Source organism: Hesperophylax consimilis, chromosome 17 (assembly GCF_061612785.1).
Source record: "Hesperophylax consimilis isolate HC1 chromosome 17, BYU_Hcon_1.0, whole genome shotgun sequence".
In the NCBI taxonomy this organism is placed as follows: Eukaryota; Metazoa; Arthropoda; class Insecta; order Trichoptera; family Limnephilidae; genus Hesperophylax; species Hesperophylax consimilis.
Window position 1 is genome coordinate 9113101 of NC_142852.1, and position 22081 is coordinate 9135181.

Genomic DNA, 22081 nt, shown 5'->3' on the forward strand with positions numbered 1-22081 from the left:
GACAACACGTTGCGAGAAGGTTCTAGCCTATCGCTTATGCGCAATAGCAGCGCCACCGAAAGTTCCAGTAGGACCCAGACTGAGCGAGTGTCTACGTTTTACTTGCGATCCTGCCTACCTACTGTTGCCATCGGCAGGGGCTGTATAAATAAGCCCGACGCAGCGAGCAGTTAGTATTCAGTCTTTAGTCTTCAGCCAACTACTACCGCGCAAAGAACTTTGGCCTAGATATCGTCCGCATTTCACAGTATTATTTCGTATAGTAACGCGTTGTTATTGTGATTTGTGAAATGAATTTTAATTCAATAATAAACGCTGTATCTGAGTTAAACGAGACTTTTATTTTGTAAACTAAGATAACCACAGATATATATGCTGTATAGCGCTATTTTCTTAAGCCAACTTTGAGACAGCATTACAGTGTCCATCATCAGGGCAAATGTGTAAACGAAGATTGCAGTGAAGTGTTTACACATGTGTAAACGAAGATTGGGTTGAAGTGTTAACACATCTGCCCTGACGATGGACACTGTAATGCTGTCCGAAACGTTGGCTAAAGAAGGAGGTGGCACAACACGGCATAATATCACTGTATTACTTTTGGCCGTGAAAATCTCAAATCATAATGATACACTGACAGACTTCAAGTCAGTTTTCAATGCTCAGCAAGGCTGATAACCGGTGTTTCCAAATATTCCCACATCTCACAACATCTGCGGAACCTTGATTGGCTTAAGTGACCTGAGAGGATCCAATTTAAACTCTGCTGGATGGTTTTCAAAGCTGTACATGACATGGCGCCACCCTACTTGTCGGAACTGTGCATTCCAAACGATGTTAATGCTAGGCAAGCAATGCTTCGATCAGCATCTTCAACAGCCACAGGTAGACTGTCAGTACCTATGCGCAATCCCAATACCAATTTTGGAGACCGTGCTTTTGCAGTAGCAGGCCCAACAGCTTGGAACAAACTCCCTTCATCACAACAATAATCCATATACAAATAATCCAATCATTATTATTATTATTATACCAACTAGAAACAGAGCATGCCTTTTAAAAGCAGCTTAATTGATGCTAAACATGTCCACATCCAAATTGATTCTGTCCAACAGCAAGATTACTGTCCCCGCCTCTCTCCTGCAGGCTGGGAGAAACAGTCTACACTGTGGTTGACGGAGATCGATAACATAAATTTATGTTCTAAATTAGAGGTTCCTGCCGAATATTGAATTTTCCGAAAACTATTAACGTCCCATGTGATAATCATTTATTTTTTTCGTAAAAAGATTCCCTTCCCTTGCCTGCCCAACAACCGGGTGGCAGTATAGTTGCTCTGTCTTTACATTGTGCAGACAGGGGAGCCCTTGTGAGGTATTACACCAAATGAAAATGGAGCAGGATAAGCAACGGGAATTTCTTTCTGTAGCTAGCCCTACAGAACTGCTCCTTAAGTTCTTTTACAGTGCTTATTTCGGTCAGTTCTTCTTGTCACATGATATCCGATTCTTCATCGTTCCATTTCCATAGTCAAGATGTCCTCAAACTTACTTGAAGTCTGTGTGAAGTGCTTTTAAATGTTGAACGTCATTATTACCCTGGACGTTTTTCAAAAACAAGTTGGGGAACTAGGAAAATTCGCGGCTTCCAATGTGCAATGTTTTGCTTGAATATATTAATTCTGACGAGAAAGGGAACATAGACTCTATTTATATACCTCAATTAACAACTTTACGAAATATAAAAATACAAATAAGTAATTTCGCAGTCCATTATATTTGTGTTAGGTCTATTGTGTCATTTACGGAACTCCTAAATGTTGACTTGAGGTAAATGGGGGTCTGCTCGTATGTACCCCCATTTGAATCTCGTGGACACCCAAATTTTTTTCTCGGTGACATAGACCCCCAGCAAGCCGATATCGACCGCTGGGGGTCCATATAGACCACATTGGGAACCTCTGTTCTAAATGATAGCTAAGTTTTGAAACCATCCACGAATCAGTCTGAAGAGATGTGTAGCGATGTGCAAATCCCTCCTGACCTGCAGGTGGATTATTCCCAGCATACCAAAAAGAAAGTCGGTAGTATAGAGCCAAGGGTCGTAGCCATACTCCCCTCATGTAGAAAAATCTCAAAATTACACTGTTTATAAAATTTACTTACCCTTCTTCGGCTTCCGCTTGCTGGTGCTGACGATGAGCAGCTTCTCCAGCCGACTGGCCTCGGCGCGTAGCTTGTTCACCCCGTTGGACAGGGCGGTCATCTGTTCCTTCAACTCTCCTTGTTCAATCAGCAAACGCTCCAGCAACTAACACGGGAATAGGGAATATTAATTATTTTTTTACAGATACGCAAGTAGATGCTACTAAAACTACTACATATATCTAACTATATAAATAAAAATGTAAATGTTCGTTTGTTCAAAATCTTAAATCTACGAAAGTTCTTCACCAATTGCTTTGAAATGTCGACACAACGTTGGATTCGAATTAACATGTTTTTATATACTTATATATTATATAGATGTCACCTGTGACAGGTAAAAACATACTTTTTTTAAAAAACAGCGCCATCTGTTGGATGTAAAAGCAACATGAGCTAGTGTTTCTCTATCTGCACAGTCAGACTGAGCCACAGAAACGCGTGGCGGGGTACAGCTAGTATATAATCTACATCTTTTGGCCAGAAATACCATAATTTGCATGCTACAAAAATATATGATGCCACGTCGCCACAATCATTGTTGAATTCTCGAAACATCAAAACTACAGGCTTTTCCAATAAGAGGTGTTATTTTGATATTCAATCGTAAAAGATCAATGGTTTCGTTGCTTGTGTGGCACGTAGCGCCGTCTTGTTGAAAGTAAACGTTGTCCAGATCAATACCATCCAATTCTGGCCATTAAAAATCATTAATCATCTCTCTATAGCGCAATCCATTCACAGTAACTGTTGCTCCAGCTTCATTTTCGAAAAAGTAAGGTCCAATGACTCCGCTGGACCATAAACCGCACCAAACAGTCACACATTGAGGATAGAGAGGCTTTTCAACAATAACTCCTGGGTTTTCCGAGCCCCAGATGCGACAATTTTGCTTGTTGACGAAGCCACCGAGGTGCAAATGGGCCTCATCACTCAAGATGATTTGCATCTGATTCACTCAAGTGAATTTTAATAATTACACAATGCGTTGTTGAAGCGTGTATCGTTCCATCTTTATTAATAGCGTAGTTTCTACTTGTCAAATGTCAAAAAATGACAGCTTCATAAGTAACATCTACCGAAATAGCGGGCTATTCAAAATAACACCTCTTATTGGAAAACCTGTAGAATGCCTTCGAAACCTCACTCACAACCAAACAGTTGCTATAGCTGTCATCTTCATATCCTGACATTATTTGTTGACTCTTTTGTTCCTAGCATTAATCTAAAGCTTTGTTAGAAAACGTCTGACACAAGTGAAGCCATTTTTGGCCAAGACAACAAGACATTTGAATCATCAAGTATCGGGCCTAAGTAAAAACTGAGTGACTGTGTACCGACCTTTTTGGCTTTCTGTCGGGCCTTTTTGGCCTGCTTCTTGACCTTGTCGACGGTGCGGCCCGGCCCCTCGATGAACTCCACCAGCATGTTGAGGTCGCGCGTGTCCTCCACTCGCACCCGATAGCCCGAACATCTGCAACAAACAAACAAAAAATCATTCGTTATTAGATAAGCATTCAAATAATGAAACAATACATAAACACAGACCGTCAAGAAGCGTTGGATAAGCAATCGACTTAAAATTGGTTTTAATTAAATTTTAAAATTAAAAATTGAAAATAATGGACGAAAGAGACATCTCTGATCAGTTTTGGATAGATTTTACTCTGCAGGTGAGTGATAGCGAATTACAGTCATCTTTGCATTGATCAGATGGATTCATCCGGATTGTATCGTTTGTCAAAAGAGGTCGATTTAAGACTAAAATTTTTGTCACAATAATGTGGCAGTACGTTTGGAATTACAAGGTGCTAATTCATCTTTATTAAAAATTCTACTCTCTTGAGAGCTGGTTGACATATTATAATCTCATAGTGCGAATGCAAATATATTATTGTGCTGATTTGCCGTCTGCTGCCGAATCTGAAGATCAAGGAGCGGAACTCAATTGCGAGTGATATTTCTGGTGAGTCTTCTGTTTATATGTATTTTGGTGGCTGGTTTATAAGTTGTTGAATTCAATAATCAATCCATTTTTTTCATAGGGAATTAAAATATTCGCTGATGGTCTGTGCTACTTACAAGCCAGATCATCACCAAGCGTAGAAAAAAATTGAGGGCGCTGCGATCGTGCGCTGTGATCGCGGACTCTTTGGAAGGGTTGTTTCACAGAATTTGGAATAATTCATCATATTTTGAAGTTAATTTTCAGGTTTTGTTTAAATATCATCATGGGCAAGTTGCTTTACAGAACTAAAATAATAGCAGAACTTGAATGGAACTTAACAAGCGTCCTTGAAAATAAGAAAAAAGCAACAGACAATTGTCTGTTTTTAGAATATACAGGCCACTGGGTGCCACAACCCTTGGGCCATGAGAATTTCAAGAAGAAAATTCGAGTTCGCAGCTGACCCGTTGAATTCAGATAGCTATTCTTAGTAAAATCATAATGACACGACACATTTCCATGTGAATGGAAATTTGGCGACCGATTAAATTGATTGATTGGTTATCGATTAAATTGATTGATTGGTTGTCTGATTGGTAGATTGATTGATTGTTTAGTTGTTAACTAACCCGGAGCAGACCGAGGAGGTTGAGTTGAAGATGGAAGAGTCCCGGCTGGTAGTCGTGGTGGTGGTTGAAGCGGTGGTCTGCCACTCGGCCGAATTGGAGCACGCTCGACCTGGACGCACAAAACAACAAAACAGATTTTAAATACACATAAGATCCCGGCCTGGGCAATAAAATTTTATTTGATTAATTTATGTTATTTCAAAATGTATTCATTTAAAATTATATATATGTAAATAAAAATATAATTTTCTTCAACTCAAGGCAATGCCGAGCTTGTCTCGTCATTGTGGCTGTGTGTGTCGTGGACTGTCACTGGCTGGATGTGCGCCACAGTACCTACACAGTCGACTCGATATTTCGTAATCTATGGTTTAAGACATAGTAAAAATAATTTATGCGTTGTGACAAGGCAGATTGATGGGAATAATTTCAATAATTGGTAATTGCTATCGTGATTGTGATTAAGGAATTGACATAACAATTAATAACATTAAATGTCGTTTCTTTCCTTACAGGTAATATTTCGTTACTGAATGCTTTTCTTTATGTAAATCTTGTGAGATTAACAAAATTAACCTCTTCTTTCCTTACAGAGAAACTCAATTGTGTTTTAATTGACTGTGTCGTTCAAATCACAAGGAAAATATCATTATATATATTGTATTTGCGGTACGTTCCAGAGAACAAGATAATTTGTACAGTATCGTCCCAGTGAAAGACAACCATTAAAAATCGAAACAAGCTTGAAATGACTTATGTCGTGTTTGGTGAACACATCTGAATAGCTATGTACCTATTTACCCACCTTTCCGTTCCCCCATCTTTAATTGTGGATAGCATAGTCAAAGTTTAGACTCACGAAACAGGCCGCAGCACACAGAGCCCTTTAACCTTTCCCTTACTGTGCTAAAAAAATCCACGTGTTCCGGTGCTGTGTAGTCAATACACATCTCAAAATAAACGATTTAATATCGGAAAAATATGAAAATTCATAGCTAATCGCTTATGTTTATTATATTTTATATCAAAAGTGATAATAATTGTATTTAATTGCTGAAAACATGAAAAAACCATCAGCGAATGCTAAAAAAACGTGCGAGGGGTCCACATCTAACAACGGTCCGCGACCGACTAACGGCCGGCTGGCACAACAGGCGCTGGACTACGCGGTCGTAGGTATCGATGGTCTAAATCAAAATACAAGTGCGGACGTGTGGATTTCTCATGTTCCCGCATAGCGAATTAAAGCGGGACATCAATAGCGTGTCATTTCCTTGCACACTTTAACAGTGTCACATGGATGATTGTATTGGTGTATTTGTTTCCAATTTTCAATAAAAATCTATGTTTTTTAATAGAATTTGAAAAGTATGTAAAATATTATATTTTAATTCGGTGCATAAATGTATAACGGAGGAATACCTAAAATCTGAAGTGAGTTATTAAAGTTATTAGAAGCAATGTGTAGTAAATACACACCACAGATGAGGAAATAATAAATATAAAACAAACCTTTTGAGCGCGAATCGGCGTGCTGACTGGCGTGCTGATTCGGCTGAGCTTGTTGCTGGTTGCCGGGCAGCTTCTTGACGACGAGGGGGGGCGGCTTGCCAGCCGCGGCACTCGCGTTCCGCTGCTGGGAGATTTGCTGAGCCTGCTGTTGATTCGACGGAGGAGCAGGACTCTGATTAGCCGGGGATTGCTGACTCTGCGGCTTTTGCTGAAAGTGGACAAATACATATTGGGAATGGGAATAAAATATGGCTACCGTTAAAAATGTATGGAAGATATGATAATTTTTTTTAAATACTACTGATAATCATTCTAAAAATGTGTAATTTTGGTTAATAATTATTGATTTTAAAAACGATCTAATATTACAGATTCCTTAAAAATTTGACCGGGCTACGTCATTGTGGCGTAGCACACGCTAAGCAGGTAAAACGGCTATCATCGACATTGGCTGGCGTGACTTCAACAATGCCATATTCACAAACAAAAACAAAAAGTGGAGAATCAAAAATGACACATTTTAAATCGTACCGATAAAAATAAACCAGTGAAAATATCCTGTCGTGCTGGGTATGTGGCGCAAATTACAGGATTATTATTATTATGTAATGAGCAGGCAGCATTCTGCCGATGCGCTCATATCTGATTTGACAACAAGTTTGACAGTAATTGAGTTATTATTATTATGATGTAATGAGCAGGCAGCATTCTGCTGATGCGCTCATATCTGATTTCACAACAAGTTTGACAGTAATTGAGTTGTTTTAAGTTTGAACTAAGTCCTTTCTTCTCTCCAAATGTGAATCCAATAGAGCTTTGAATTGATTTATATTTATTGCATCAATGACATGTTGTGGGAGTTTGTTCCAAGCATCCACTACTCTATTTGCAAGGAAGTGTTTTCTAGGATTAGATGCAAAAGGCGTTTTGGTAATATGAAGATTTGTTGGATGCTAGGGCAACTGTAATGTCCAGATAAAAGTCTCGATCAAGTCACCCCTTTCTCTTCTTTCTTGTAAGGTTGGTAATCTTAGTTCCTTGAGTCTATCTTCGTATCGTAGATCTTTCAGAGCTCTTGGTATCTTGTCTCTGTACTCTCTCTAACAGATTTATATCGGATGGATGAAAATGAATGAAAGGAATTTGAAAATAAAAACTTACCTCAGTTTGAATGGCTTTATTCTCAATGCACGCCACAAGCTTGTATTTTTTCGCATTCTTCTGATTCTGCTCGTCGATGACCTTATTAGCTTCGCGTTCCAACCTCCGTATGGAGTCCCGGGGGGGGGCCTGCACAGCCGTCGACCTCTGAGCTTCAGCAGTGGCGACTTGAACCGGCGCACCCGACACCTCCTTGTTCCTAATGGAGATGTTTGTGGCCTCTTTAAGACTCTTGATCGTGTCTTGGACGTTTGGTTGAACGGCCGGCGGGGGGTTCGGATTCAAGTTTGGCGGATCCGGACGGGATTTCGGCTTCGGAACAGGAGCAGCTTTAGCGGCATCGATTTGCTTCTTGGCCACGTCTGGAACGGCGACGTTCGCTAATGCGGGTTTTGATGCTACTTTCGGCACTAGTACGGCTGGCTTTACAGCGGAATTGACGGTATTCAATGGTTTTGCTACGGCGGAATTCGTCATCGCTGGTTTTGAGACCGCTGTCGCTGGTTTTACGATGCTGGGATTCGCTGCTGTGTTCGGTTTCGCTGTTGCACCACTGGGATTCGCCGGATTCGGTTTCGCAGCGGTGGCAGCACTTGCCGGCACGGGTTTTGTGGCCATGGTTGACTTGGAGTTGGGGTTGAAACCAGTGTTGACTGGGACGGGTTTTATGGGATTTGACGGCAGTGGTTTTACAGTGTTGGTCGGTACAGGTTTTATGACGTTGGGCGGAAGGGGTTTAGCTACAGCTGCCACTGAATCTGAAATCAAACAGAAATACATCTTTAAAAACTAATAACAACAAAGCACACAAGTTTCGTTCCATCCGCAATCATAAACAATAAAAGCAATCTGATTAAATTAATTATTATATTCACATTAAAAAAATAATTGTACATACCCGTCTTGCCGCCCGCACCCGCGATGGGCTGGTGCATCCCTCCGGCGCATCCATCTTCCGCCTTCTCCTTGGCGGAGGTCTTGGCCCCGTCCGAAGTCTCGGAGTCGCCCTGTGGAAACCACAACAAATACAAATATCTAAACATTAGAAAACACTGTGAAATAATCAGCGGTCTACACAGAACAGAAAACTTCCTGACACTGACTGATTGAAAACTGACATGTTTTTTTTTAACCCTTTACCAACGAAATTTATTTTTATTCAATGTTAAGGCGATGCACTACGTCGTGTAATATTTTAAATTGAGCCGCTATCAATAACAACCCTTACGTAGATGGCGATAAGGTTTAAATTCCCGATTAACACCATCCTCCTATTTTGATTTATGCAAGAAAAAAACATGGCCAAAAAGTGCTTTTTATTTAATTTTGTGGATGTTCAGGCATAAATATTTAATTTTTTTCGATCATTTTATAAATAACTTAATTTTCCACATTATACAATAAAATTATAACCGAAAATGGGTTCGTAAGTAGGAGATTTTGAACTTTAAAGCAATTTTCATAGGCCGTTACATTATTTTTTTCTGGGCTTATAAAAAGACTTATCTAAAATATACTCGATTATTTCAAAGGCCAAGATGTATTCTACTCGCAGTATTTAATTAAAGCATCTGAAACATTTCAAGGTGACCAAATTTTCAAACCAAAAAAACATGATTTTGCATTTCTACGTATGGCATCGCCTTAACCACTCGATCGATAACTACCCAAATTTGGATAGTTCTTGAGTGACAGATACCCAAACATGGGTAGCTCTTGAGCGATAGCTACCCATATACGGGTAACCCTTGAGCGATAGCTACCCATATACGGGTAACCATTGAGCTATAGCTACCCATATTCGGATACACCTTGAACGATAGCTACCCAAATTTGGGTAGCCCTTGAGCGATAGCTACCCATATTCGGTTAGACCTTTATCGATAGGTACCCAAACTTGGGTTGCCGTTGAGCGATAGGTACCCAAATTTAGATGTGCATACCGTCGATCTCGCTTTATTTATATATATATTTATTTACATTGACATTAATTAAAACGGTTATTTTGAAGTTCTTTTGAAGAAAAAAAAGATACACACGACCAGTTTTTTTTTTTTAATTCATTCACCGCTGGAGTATGAAGGGTTAACTATTTAAAATAAGGTCACATTCGAATAATTCCAAACATAAAAATGGCTGTTTAGCAAATTATAATTTAGGTCAGTAATTTTCAATTTACTAAACTAAAATATTAGCACGTTTGACATTGCAAAATCAAATTAACCTCTCGGGCAAATATTTTCGCTTTTGGGAAGATCTCATAAAAATCTTTGTACGAACCTACCTTCTTTACTGTCATGGTGAGAAATATGATCCAAACAGTGTTAGAAAGAGAAAACACCATGCTTTATATTCAAATCTAGAAGTAAACAACAGAAGAATTCGAATTCCAAAGGTTCCGAATGCAATTTGAGAGAAATTTACGAAACTTTGTGATTTTTTTATTTGAATATAAAGCGTGGTGTTTTCTCTTTCTAACACCATTAAGATCATATTGCTCACCATGACGGTGAGGGAGACAACGATTTCTATGAGATGATTCCAAAAGCGAACAAATTAGGAGAGGGGTTAAAAAAAAAGGATAAAAATAATTTGTTATCCTTTGTGCTATGCATAAAAAAACCCTTGTCTTATAAACATTACTTTACCCATAGACATGTGAATAATAGTAGACCTGCCCTAAGTGATTAAAAGCGTATTATCCCCACTCCCCATACCGGTTCCATTGGAGCCGGCTGTGCTCGCGTATGGCCTCAAGTGAAATTTGAAAACGTGACGTCATCATTCTTGTGCGAACTATGGTCGAGGCATCATCGGTTCATTTTACGAAATAACACGGCAAAATGGTGGCTTGTGCTATGAAAACTTGTAAAAATAGATGTGAAAAAGAGAATAAACCCAATTGTCGTATTACATTCCATATATAAGCATTATTTTACTTTATTCTAAGCATATTCACATCGTATAATATGGATCAGTTGTAGAAACATATACTATCACATCGAGATACGTCTGGACGCGAAACACAAAGCTGGTTGGTTGCTGGGAAGTAAATTATGAACATTTATAAAAGTGTCTTAACTATATACTTAAACGAAATATTAGTCTCTGAAAATAGAACCGAATTTTTTTGCCGAATTTGGACTTCGCAAATTTGTTCATAACGTGGCGAGTAATTTGCGCTCCCATGTAAAAATGTCTATTCATTCAAAAGCAGATTTTACTTTTAAGAAGTAAATGGTGATATTATAATGCGAGATGCCTATTTACTGTCAGATTGATTTATTGACGAATCACAGTCAGCCTCACTCCCTTCGTTCTTCAACAGTTGATTTTACCCCTCGCCATTATCTTCTCGTCTATTAATTCCTATGTCTGTGACTTTACCATTAAAAAAATAAAAATATTTGACAAGTCAAAATATTTCACCAACAAATGTAGATATAATATGTCTCGACGCCATCTAGTGAGAAATTTAGCACTAACAAAGCCTTTCCTACAAAAATAAAGTTGGTTGTTTACAGGTGAAAAAATATAATAAGCAGTAATTGTTGATTGAGATACTAGTACATATTGAATTATTTAGCGGGTTGGAAATAAGCCGACGTGGCTCAGTGCACTTGACCGGATATCAGAAGGTGCGGGTTCAATTCCCGTCAGCGGCATTTATTTTCAATTTGTATTGATATTTCAGGCGACTAATTATTGCTTATAAAAATTTGAAAAAAAAAACTTATTTTGAATAATTTTATAATTTTCATCATGAGCTGTGGAGCATTGAAATGAAAGTGGTAAAAGCTGTTACCTGAGAAGATTGCGAGCCCGCTGGTCGGCACCTCTGCTTCTTGCGGTTCAGGATGGAGCGGAGTCTTTCTCGGGTCTCGTTGAAGTTCTTGGATACGGGCGTCGTGACAGGAGGCTATAATTCAAACAAGTCCTGTTTTAACTCAACCGTTTCGCATTTTGTCTGTCTGTAAATTTGTTTGTAAGTTCCGTTTCTGTTTCAAGATGTTCAGTAAAGCTTCTTTTTTCAAATGTGAAATCGCCAAGTTTTTATTTCACTATTTTACAGTATAATGGTACCTACCTATCTGCCTGAAGAAACTTTGAAGAAATAATTTTCATTGAGATAGTGACGATTCTTTGGACAAATTGGATAATTTCTTATTTTAAAAACGTTACACAAAATGATTCCATGACAATTGATCCCTCGACAGTTAGCCCCACGACAGTTGATCCCTCTGCCAGTTGATCCCTCGCCCAACTGTCGGGGGATCATTTGTTGGGTAACTACACTAAGGGGGTATTTCACTATCTCTGATTATGTTCTGACTAAGCACTAATCCGCGGATTAGTCACTTTTTCATTTTCACTATATCTGAATAACGCTAACGCTCGGGTTAAAGTTCGATTTAACTAATCAGTGCTCAAACCTCACGTTAGGCGCTATTCCTCGAATCAAAGATGGAAGAGTAGTAAAAAAATACAAGATGTAAAATGAATTATATACCATGTAATCTTATTATTAAAAATAAAAAATAATTACAAAAAAAAAAAAAAAAGATGGCGTCAAAACATTCCGAGTTTGACAGCGGAGAAGTGAGTCGAATTTTGTTGAATGAATTTGAATGCTTGTATGATCCATCCTGAATTATTTGATTGTGTTCAAAATAAGAAACAATGTATTAATTCGACACTAATCTATCTAAAATGACCTGATAATCAACATAACATAACCAAAAAAATGCACACTTTGCGGTGTGCGGACTGTGACGCATGACAGCCGTGGCAGTAGATGGAGTAACTGCAAACATTTTGCGATGTTGCCAGACTATTTCGAGTGTTATCTATCCGGAAGCTCGAAACAATGGTGAAACGGTCGCCGTTGAATAACGAAGTTATTCTGATCTTTAAAGCCAGCCAACGGATAGCTAGTCAGATATTTAGCCCGACATAGTGAAATACCCCCTAAATAAAATAAACGGGTAGGAATTTAAGTACCAATTTAAGAAAATATTCGTTATTATCAATCCGACCGAAAACATATTTAAAAAAAAAAACGTGTACAGTGGCTTAGCAACGAGAAGTGACAGGGTAACAAGTAAAAGGGTAGTATGCGTTGTACGTACCGCATGACCGAAAACAGTGCAGTAGCAGCAGTTGCACGGCTGGTCGGGGCGCGGGGAGGCGGGGTGCTGCGAGCAGCGCCCCGATTCCGGGTTGCCACTGCAATTGTCTCCTCCGTGATTTACTGCAACAAACACATACATGTAGGATATTTAATTAGTTCAAAATTCATATGCAGTAGAATCCCGCTAATTCGAAATCCACAAATCCAAATGTCGAATGAACAAATTCCCAAGTCAGATTCCGATATACGTAATTATCTAATTGAATATTTTAGAATTACACAAACCAATTTTCATCAGCGCACCAAATTACGAATTTAACGGAATTTTTTTTAGACTGAGGACTATAGTGTAATGTTTGTGAATTACCTGTGCAGACGTGCTGGTGGTGGTGATCGCTGTCAACTGGCGGGCGGGCCGCAATGGCTGGCACCTTGGCCAGGCCGGGGAGGCCAGGTGGCGGCGCCTTCGCCACTGCCGCCGCTCCCGTCACCGCCCCCCCCGACTCCAGCTTGGGCGGCTGAACTATAGGTTCTCGGTAGCCTGAAAAATAAATGATTACCATAAATATTTCAATTAATTTTATTAAAACGTTTTGTTCCAACATATTAACACTGGGCGTAAATCTCAAAATGGACATGAATTTTTAGGTTAACAGCTGACATAAATAGATATATAAAAAACTGATATCGCACCAATAGTCTAAAACCCCCGCGTGCCGAACGAGGCCATTTGCACCGACAACGGGAGATTTGAAACGAGCTGAATGAGAAAACTATCTCGTTCGCTTTAAATCCATATAAATTTATTGAACATATTTAACATATTTGCGATCTCTCTTGGAATATGCTTTCCAAATATGGAGTCCTTACTTCGCAAAGGATATAAATCTGTTAGAGAGAGTACAGAGACAAAATACTAAGAGCTCTGAAAGATCTACGATACCAAGATACACTCAAGGAACTAAGATTACCAACCTTACAAGAAAGAAGAGAAAGGGGTGACTTGATGGAGACTTTTATCTGGACATTACAGTTGCCCTAGCATCCAACAAATCTTCACTACCAAAACGCCTTTTGCATCTAATCCTAGAAAACACTTCCTTGCAAATAGAGTAGTGGATGCTTGGAACAAACTCCCACAACATGTCATCGATGCAACAAATATAAATCAATTCAAAGCTCTATTGGATTCACATTTGGAGAGAAGAAAGGACTTAGTTCAAACTTAACCTGTCGATTGTGGATGGGACACCGGTGTCCCCCATACAATTTCCATTTATTAATTCTTTAAGCATTTACCAAAGAATTTTATGAATATTAGTAGGAAAATTGACCCATTCGTCAAATTGATGAGAATCGACAAACCTATAGGTGAGTTTAATTTCATTCTTTAAAGAATTAATAAATGGAAATTGTATGGGGGACACCGGTGTCCCATCCACATTCGACAGGTTAAAACAACTCAATTACTGGCAAACTTGTTGTCAAATCAGATATGAGCGCATCAGCAGAATGCTGCCTGCTCATTACATAATAATAATAATATTTCTACAGGTGTCATTAGAGGTATGATTGGGATTACAAATGAATTTCGGCTCTGTAACATGCTTGTATGCAATACAGCAAGGCTGCCCAACCTTTTTAACAGTTGGGCGAAATTGACGATTTTGAATCACTGGCGGGCCACTGAATACCTGACGGTTCCTATTTCCATAGGGGGGGGGGGGGGGGTTGTTAGAGAATTTCTATAAAACTTCAAAATGAGTGCTCCCCACAAAATATTTGAAATCCATGGATGGGGGTTGTTACGGAACTTCGCTGAAAAAACATTCCGCGCACCCAAAAACATCATATGTGATTCCCCACAACAATTTTTCGAATTCCATGGGGGGGGGGGGGGGGTGGCTACAAGATTCCATTTCGAACGCAAAAAATATTATATCAAAAACCGGTGTATTTTTGTTTAAAAAGTAAGTTCAACAGGTTAGATTTTTTCGTCGCTGATTCTCGTTCTGAGTAGCCTAAATAGCGATAAATCGCCTTCGTTGGCAACACTGGTGACCGCGCGCAAGCTGCATTGTTTGTTTTACCGCGGGCCCGCGACACTTTTTCAAATTGGTGGATTGGCGGGTTTTTTGAAAATGGTTCACGCGGGCCACTTATAATTCGTTCATTTCAAGTCTGTCTTTAATTTTATTTTCGTTTCTTTCGTTTACATCGGTATTTCAACAAAAGGATAGTATATTATTTGTTAGTGAAATAATTCTATTCCTGGAATGAGGGTTTTATAAATAACATAGGATTATTTTTCTTACTTGACAGTAAGTAAGAACCTGTCATATCTGAGATTTGTCTTGTCTATTGTTTATGCTCTGGCAATAACAGGAAGTGACTAAAATTGAAGATGGCGTCACTTCCCGGCCGGACAGAGAGGAGTGAGCGCGTCCGGTCGGGGGTCAATTATTATTTCTGGAGGTCTGAGGATCTGATCGAAAGATATTTCATGGATTTGTGATTATTACCGCAATGTTCGGTTTGTGCTTCAAGTTTAGAAGTCTAATAATAGTTCCCGCGAGTGGAATTCGCCACGGGTGGCGTGGATGATGAAAACGTATTTTGTATGAGCAAATACCGATGGGCGGACCGTAATAAACATATTTTACAGGACCTTTATTTTCACCCGGACTCAAAAAATATCCGGCAAGAACGATGAAATGACTTGATACTTCCAAAGGCTCGAGGGTTAAAAGGAATTTTAAAGCGTCCGTTTCTGATTTCATTAATTCTTACCAATGATATCCCTGATGGTGACGCTATCCTTGATAGGCACTCCCCCCTTCATGGCGACTCCGTTGACAATGGCCACGTCGCTCTTGCGCGCCCGGTAAACTGGCGACGACAACGATGAGCTGTTGTTGTTGGTCGCCGCAGTGGCCGCAACCGGCGCGGCGGTCGTCTTCTTGGCATCGGAGGCCGCCTTGTCGCAGGCGGGGGGCGTTAAGGCGGACGGGATTTCATCCGTGTCGGGCACCTCCTGGAAATTAAACACGCTGCGTTAATTTTTTTGCGATTTAGAGTGAAAATGTTTACTGATTTATTCTGAAGAAAAACATTGACCATTTTTTAAAGTTAGCTTCTCGATTTCACATTATCCTCCGTGGAAAATAAAATAGCAGCTTCTCTGCTAGCAATTTGTTATGTTATTTTAAAGCCATATAAATTGTACACATACAACAACATAACCCCACTAATTCTAAATCCACGGGACATCAAATCTCAAATTAACGAATTCTCATGTGATTCCAAATTATATGAAAATCGGGTTCCTCGGCCGCCCCTTGTAATGTGAATGGTAGCAGAAGTCGGGGACGCCCGAGGAAGACATGACACGATCAAGTGAATCAGATACTTGAGTCGAGCCATGTCAAGAGTCAGAATAATAGAAGAGTATGTATGAGACCATGTATCAATGTGAATGAGGCAAGGAGTGTGTGCAAGACTGAGTTGTTTGGCGGTCCGTCCTCTCTGCCTACCCCTGCGGAGAAACGGCGTGATGGTTAGTTAGCTAGTTAGTCACATGCAAACATATATTAATTTCTCTAAAATTGGACGACGTTACAGCAGTTAACGTAAGAAATAAATGTCGGTGATACCCAATTGGGATTTGGCTCAGTTAGCGTGGTTGTCTCCAGTCCTGGGGAGGAAGGTTCAATCCTCGGTGAAATCAATTTTAATTTATTTTTTCTTTGAAATTGGCTACTAGGTGGCCCAAAAGATGTCAAAAATTGAAAATAGATGCATTACGTATAGTTAAAAATACTGGAACTATGAAAGTAGACTGAATGTTGTTCAAATGAGATCCCTGAGGCGTATGTGTGGTAAAACCATGTACAATCGTGTGAGAAATGTAGAGATCCGCAAAGAGTGCAAGGCTAATGTAAGCGTAATGAGTAAGATCAAGAAAGGGACTGCAGATAGTTTGGGCATGTAGAGCAAATGAGCGAAGAAAGGAGTGTAAGGAGGATATATGATGCAAATGCGAATGGTAGCAGAAGTCGGGGACGCCCGATGAAGATGTGGCACGATCAAGTCAGAATAATAGAAGAGTATGTATGAGACGATGTAAGAATGTGAATGAGGCAAAGAGTGTGTGAAAATCACCCACATCGTAAGTTTTTAATCTCGGCAAGTTAAAGCAGAGGTTTTATTTTAAATATAATGTAAATTGTTCACCTCCTCCATGGCGATGATGGACTGCGCGTTGTTGAGCGGGTTCGTGATGACGATCTTCTTGATGACCGTCTTCGTCTTCAGCGCGTGCGCCTCCTTGGTAGGGGGCACTGCGCCGGGTTTCGCTTCACTCGCCATTTTCTAAAACACACATAATAACGTAAACTTTTTTATTTTTGTTTATATTATTTTCAATAATGCCGCCATTTAAAATTCTGTAATGATCATCAAAGAGCGTTATAGTCCAAGTGCATATTTTTCATTATGCATAAATACGGTAAATATATTCAGAAAAAGGGGGTATTTTGTGAAAGGAGATGATTTTGTATGTAACTAGCTGCAGTCCCCGGCATTGCCCGGGCTTTACACTGATTTGTATATAACTAGCTGCAGTCCCCGGCATTGCCTGGGCTTTACACTGATTTGTATATAACTAGCTGCAGTCCCCGGCATTGCCCGGGCTTTACACTGATTTGTATATAACTAGCTGCAGTCCCCGGCATTGCCTGGGCTTTACACTGATTTGTATATAACTAGCTGCAGTCCCCGGCATTGCCTGGGCTTTACACTGATTTGTATATAACTAGCTGCAGTCCCCGGCATTGCCTGGGCTTTACACTGATTTGTATATAACTAGCTGCAGTCCCCGGCATTGCCTGGGCTTTACACTGATTTGTATATAACTAGCTGCAGTCCCCGGCATTGCCTGGGCTTTACACTGATTTGTATATAACTAGCTGCAGTCCCCGGCATTGCCTGGGCTTTACACTGATTTGTATATAACTAGCTGCAGTCCCCGGCATTGCCTGGGCTTTACACTGATTTGTATATAACTAGCTGCAGTACCCGGCATTGCCCGGGCTTTACACTGATTTGTATATAACTAGCTGCAGTCCCCGGCATTGCCCGGGCTTTACACTGATTTGTATATACATAACTAGCTGCAGTCCCCGGCATTGCCCGGGCTTACACTGATTTGTATATAACTAGCTGCAGTCCCCGGCATTGCCCGGGCTTTACACTGATTTGTATATACATAACTAGCTGCAGTCCCCGGCATTGCCCGGGCTTACACTGATTTGTATATAACTAGCTGCAGTCCCCGGCATTGCCTGGGCTTTACACTGATTTGTATATAACTAGCTGCAGTCCCCGGCATTGCCTGGGCTTTACACTGATTTGTATATAACTAGCTGCAGTCCCCGGCATTGCCTGGGCTTTACACTGATTTGTATATAACTAGCTGCAGTACCCGGCATTGCCCGGGCTTTACACTGATTTGTATATAACTAGCTGCAGTCCCCGGCATTGCCCGGGCTTTACACTGATTTGTATATACATAACTAGCTGCAGTCCCCGGCATTGCCCGGGCTTACACTGATTTGTATATAACTAGCTGCAGTACCCGGCATTGCCCGGGCTTTACACTGATTTGTATATAACTAGCTGCAGTCCCCGGCATTGCCTGGGCTTTACACTGATTTGTATATAACTAGCTGCAGTACCCGGCATTGCCCGGGCTTTACACTGATTTGTATATAACTAGCTGCAGTCCCCGGCATTGCCCGGGCTTTACACTGATTTGTACATATATACATAACTAGCTGCAGTCCCCGGCATTGCCCGGGCTTACACTGATTTGTATATAACTAGCTGCAGTACCCGGCATTGCCCGGGCTTTACACTGATTTGTATATAACTAGCTGCAGTACCCGGCATTGCCCGGGCTTTACACTGATTTGTATATAACTAGCTGCAGTACCCGGCATTGCCCGGGCTTTACACTGATTTGTATATAACTAGCTGCAGTCCCCGGCATTGCCCGGGCTTTACACTGATTTGTATATACATAACTAGCTACAGTCCCTGGCATGCCCGGGCTTACACTGATTTGTATATAACTAGCTGCAGTACCCGGCATTGCCCGGGCTTTACACTGATTTGTATATAACTAGCTGCAGTACCCGGCATTGCCCGGGCTTTACACTGATTTGTATATAACTAGCTGCAGTACCCGGCATTGCCCGGGCTTTACACTGATTTGTATATAACTAGCTGCAGTACCCGGCATTGCCCGGGCTTTACACTGATTTGTATATAACTAGCTGCAGTCCCCGGCATTGCCCGGGCTTTACACTTGTATATAACTAGCTGCAGTCACCGGCATTGCCCGGGCGTTAATAATTAAAATTTATTTTGAAATTGCATCATGTATCAAATATCTGCAGTTGACAGTGGTGACAACCTTGTGTAATGACACTCATCAAATAAAAAATATTTTCTAAAGCAATATTTAGTGCAAGCGATGATTCTGAGCTTATTTTTGGTTCATTTGTACATAAGGGTAAAAAACACTTAAAAATGTTCATGAATTTTTGTACGTAGGACACCGGTGTCCCATCCACAGTTAGGAGATAGGAAAGGGGGGTGGTTTTCTGTTGTTTTCAAGTGTGCAAAATTTCATCAATCTGGTAAGAAATCTGTAGTTTTGCATAAAATAGAAAAAAAAACATATATATTTCTTTAAATATAAGATACATAAATACAAGATTGTAAGCGGGAAAATTGCAATGTAAAGAGTTTTTTTCCCATTTATGAATCACATAAGTCATTATTTATGAGACGTTAAACCACAATAAAAAGTACATGGGAGATGAATAATTACACAGTAGGTAGATAAATTTTTCGTCAGATTTCATGTGGGTAATATTAACTGTTCCTTGAGCCATCTACCATTGCAATACCTCTAAAACAGACACAGCAAAATGAATTACCTTCAATCTCGCATCCCTCTCCCTGATCTTCTCCTCATCGTCCTTCTCCTTAAGCATCTTCAGCGTGTCCTCGATCTTCTTAGCTTTAATCTTGAGCTCACAAAACTGTCGATCCTTCTCTTTATCACACAAACACTTGCCACCCGAATCGCACCCGCTGCAGATGGGAATGTCTTCGAGCGGAACGCGGCACGGCATCACCGGCGTAACAACGGGAGAACTCGGAACCGGCAAGCTCACAGCCGAACTCACAACGGCCGTCGAAACCGAACTAGCCGGAAGATCGCCGGTACAAATCACAGTAGTCACAACTGAAGCCACTTTCGAATTCAGATCTTGTTTCGCTTCCGCCGTTGTCTTCTTCGAAGAGAACTGATTGATTAATTTGCTCAACCCGCGGCCCGCAAGCAGTTCTGCTTCGCGAGCTTCGTCCGTGTTCTTCGTGGGAGCGGCCGGAGAACTAGCCGGCTGTTTACCGACTGCGCTTTTCAGCTTCCGTTCGAGCTTCTGAAGTTCATTCATCGTCAAGATCCAATCTTCGCCTGTAAAGTTCTGTTTGAGCAGCTTATCAACGTAGTCTTTATTAACGGCTTGTAACTTTTCTACAAACATTGCGTGTTCAACTGGAGTGATGTAGTTTGCTTTTGATATCGTTTTGGTTTCAAGGGTTATTTTATTGGCTACGGTTTTCTTAACTGCGCGTTTTTTGATGGGGTCATCTTGCACGTCGCTGGATTCCTTCAATTTCACGCTTTCGCAATCTTTACACACGTAACAGCTAGATTTGTTGTTCTTTTTGCATTCGGCAGCCATTTTTTCCGCTTCTTCTTGTATCTCGCGCAGCTTTGCGTCACCTTTAAGATAGTCTGCGCGATTAGCGGGTTTTCTGCACGGTTCCGTGAGTCCCCAGTATTGTTCGAGCGTGAATTGCCGCCAGGACGTGAAGTGCGATTTGATCTCTTCCCAGTAGTCGTCGATACTGTGTCCATCGATGCTGTTGCCAACTTTGACGTCGAATTCGGTGCCGAACTTCCCCTCGAGATCGAGTGCCTCCAGTTCGTGCTCGTCATCGCACATCATGACCTTTAAGACCTTCCTCATCACAACTTGAATAGAAGCCGTGAACAGTTTAGTCTGGAACTCCTTCTGAGTGAAACCGTTGGAGCTGTCTCTGTGTCCTAACATCTCGACCATAATCTCTTCTTTACTCGGGTCTTCGAATTTCATAACTTTTCCCGTGGGTTTATTCTCGTATGTGATCGTGCTGACCTTCTTGAAGCTGTTACCGTTTTTTCGCTTTCCACACACTTGTTTCTTCGCTGTTTTAGCGAGGCGTACCTCTTTCAATTGCTTTTTAGTTTCAGGCGTCAAGAAGCAATGATCGGCAGCAATCTTCCAGAGATTATGAGACGGGTATTTGTTATCGTGGGTTAAAATACGGTTGATTAGATCCGGGATGCCATCAGATTCGCTGATGTACTGCATTACTAGGCCCGTATCAGGTGGTTTGAAACCGGCAGCGCAATGTTCTTCCAACCAAGAAACTTGAGCATCCTGCATGACTTCTTTTAAAGTCTTTCGTCGCTTTGGAGACGACAAAGGACTGTATTCCCACGTTTCTTTATCTTGATCGTCCGTTCCGTCCAGTTGGTTCAAATCGTTATCTTCTAAAAAGGGTAAAGGTCTAGCTTCTCTAACCATAACGTCGTCTAATAGTCGATCCGTCTCAACGACAACCTCTTCTTTCTTAACGACTCCGGATAGTTCGTAATCAATCAGTTCTTTAAGGATGCTTTTTTCTTGTGCCATGATGTCGTGCGCCGTGTTGAGCAAGTGGCTGATGTCGGTCTGACCGCGCCGCAAGGTTTGATTGAGAGCGAGCAAACGTCTGTTTTGGTTGAGGGCGGCACTGTACGCTGGGGTTTGTTCAGTCGGTGAAAGCTCGTGCAACGGCGGACTAGAAACATCACTCAATTCCTCGCTAGCCCGCTTGCTGTTGAACTCGTCGAGTCCGAGAATCTCCATCTTGTTGAGACATTCCAGCATCTGGGCTCGGAGATTTTCCTGATCATCAGCATCCATCTTAAGAGTTTCGTCCACCGAGTTCTTGCTTGGTTCGTCCGTGGTATCTCTTCGCTTGGAAGTGTCGCTCCCGTGTTGGGACTTGAGTTCGATGTGGAGGGACGGGTCGACCGAAGAGGTGGCCGGAATGAATAGTTCGGGGTTCAAGACTTTGTTCAGTTCTTCACAGCCAGAGTCCAGGGTCATAAGACTACTGAAAAATGAATGAAAATAAATTAAGATGAGATATTTGTAAGCCACAAAAAAAATAACCATGGAATAATGAATGCATAATGTAAATGCAGCTCAGCTTGTGCCTAAATAAAAAGGACAATAGCATAGTAATTCAATTTGGGAGGTGTGTATGGGCACCATTTATTGGATAACCAACATTTTGCCATAGGTGACAAGGTACTGCCGCTGACTGAGCA

The 22081-nt window shown here is 40.9% G+C and overlaps 1 protein-coding gene across 4 annotated transcripts in view; it reads right to left on the reverse strand.

Annotated features, from left to right (window-relative positions):
- LOC149415937 (uncharacterized) overlaps nucleotides 1-22081 on the reverse strand; it is a 98132-nt gene that overhangs the window by 27870 nt on the left and 48181 nt on the right. For 3 of the 4 annotated variants that reach the window (XM_089641519.1, XM_089641518.1, XM_089641521.1), the window contains exons 24-35: nucleotides 19590-21864; nucleotides 16819-16956; nucleotides 15376-15619; nucleotides 12953-13126; nucleotides 12584-12705; nucleotides 11260-11373; nucleotides 8353-8461; nucleotides 7455-8212; nucleotides 6294-6501; nucleotides 4782-4890; nucleotides 3546-3678; nucleotides 2166-2310 (exon numbers count right to left, since the gene is read on the reverse strand). In XM_089641519.1, coding sequence (XP_089497645.1) covers nucleotides 2166-2310; nucleotides 3546-3678; nucleotides 4782-4890; nucleotides 6294-6501; nucleotides 7455-8212; nucleotides 8353-8461; nucleotides 11260-11373; nucleotides 12584-12705; nucleotides 12953-13126; nucleotides 15376-15619; nucleotides 16819-16956; nucleotides 19590-21864 — 4529 coding nt within the window. The remainder of the gene's footprint in view (nucleotides 1-2165; nucleotides 2311-3545; nucleotides 3679-4781; nucleotides 4891-6293; nucleotides 6502-7454; nucleotides 8213-8352; nucleotides 8462-11259; nucleotides 11374-12583; nucleotides 12706-12952; nucleotides 13127-15375; nucleotides 15620-16818; nucleotides 16957-19589; nucleotides 21865-22081) is intronic. The other variant, XM_089641520.1, reaches the window with a different exon arrangement.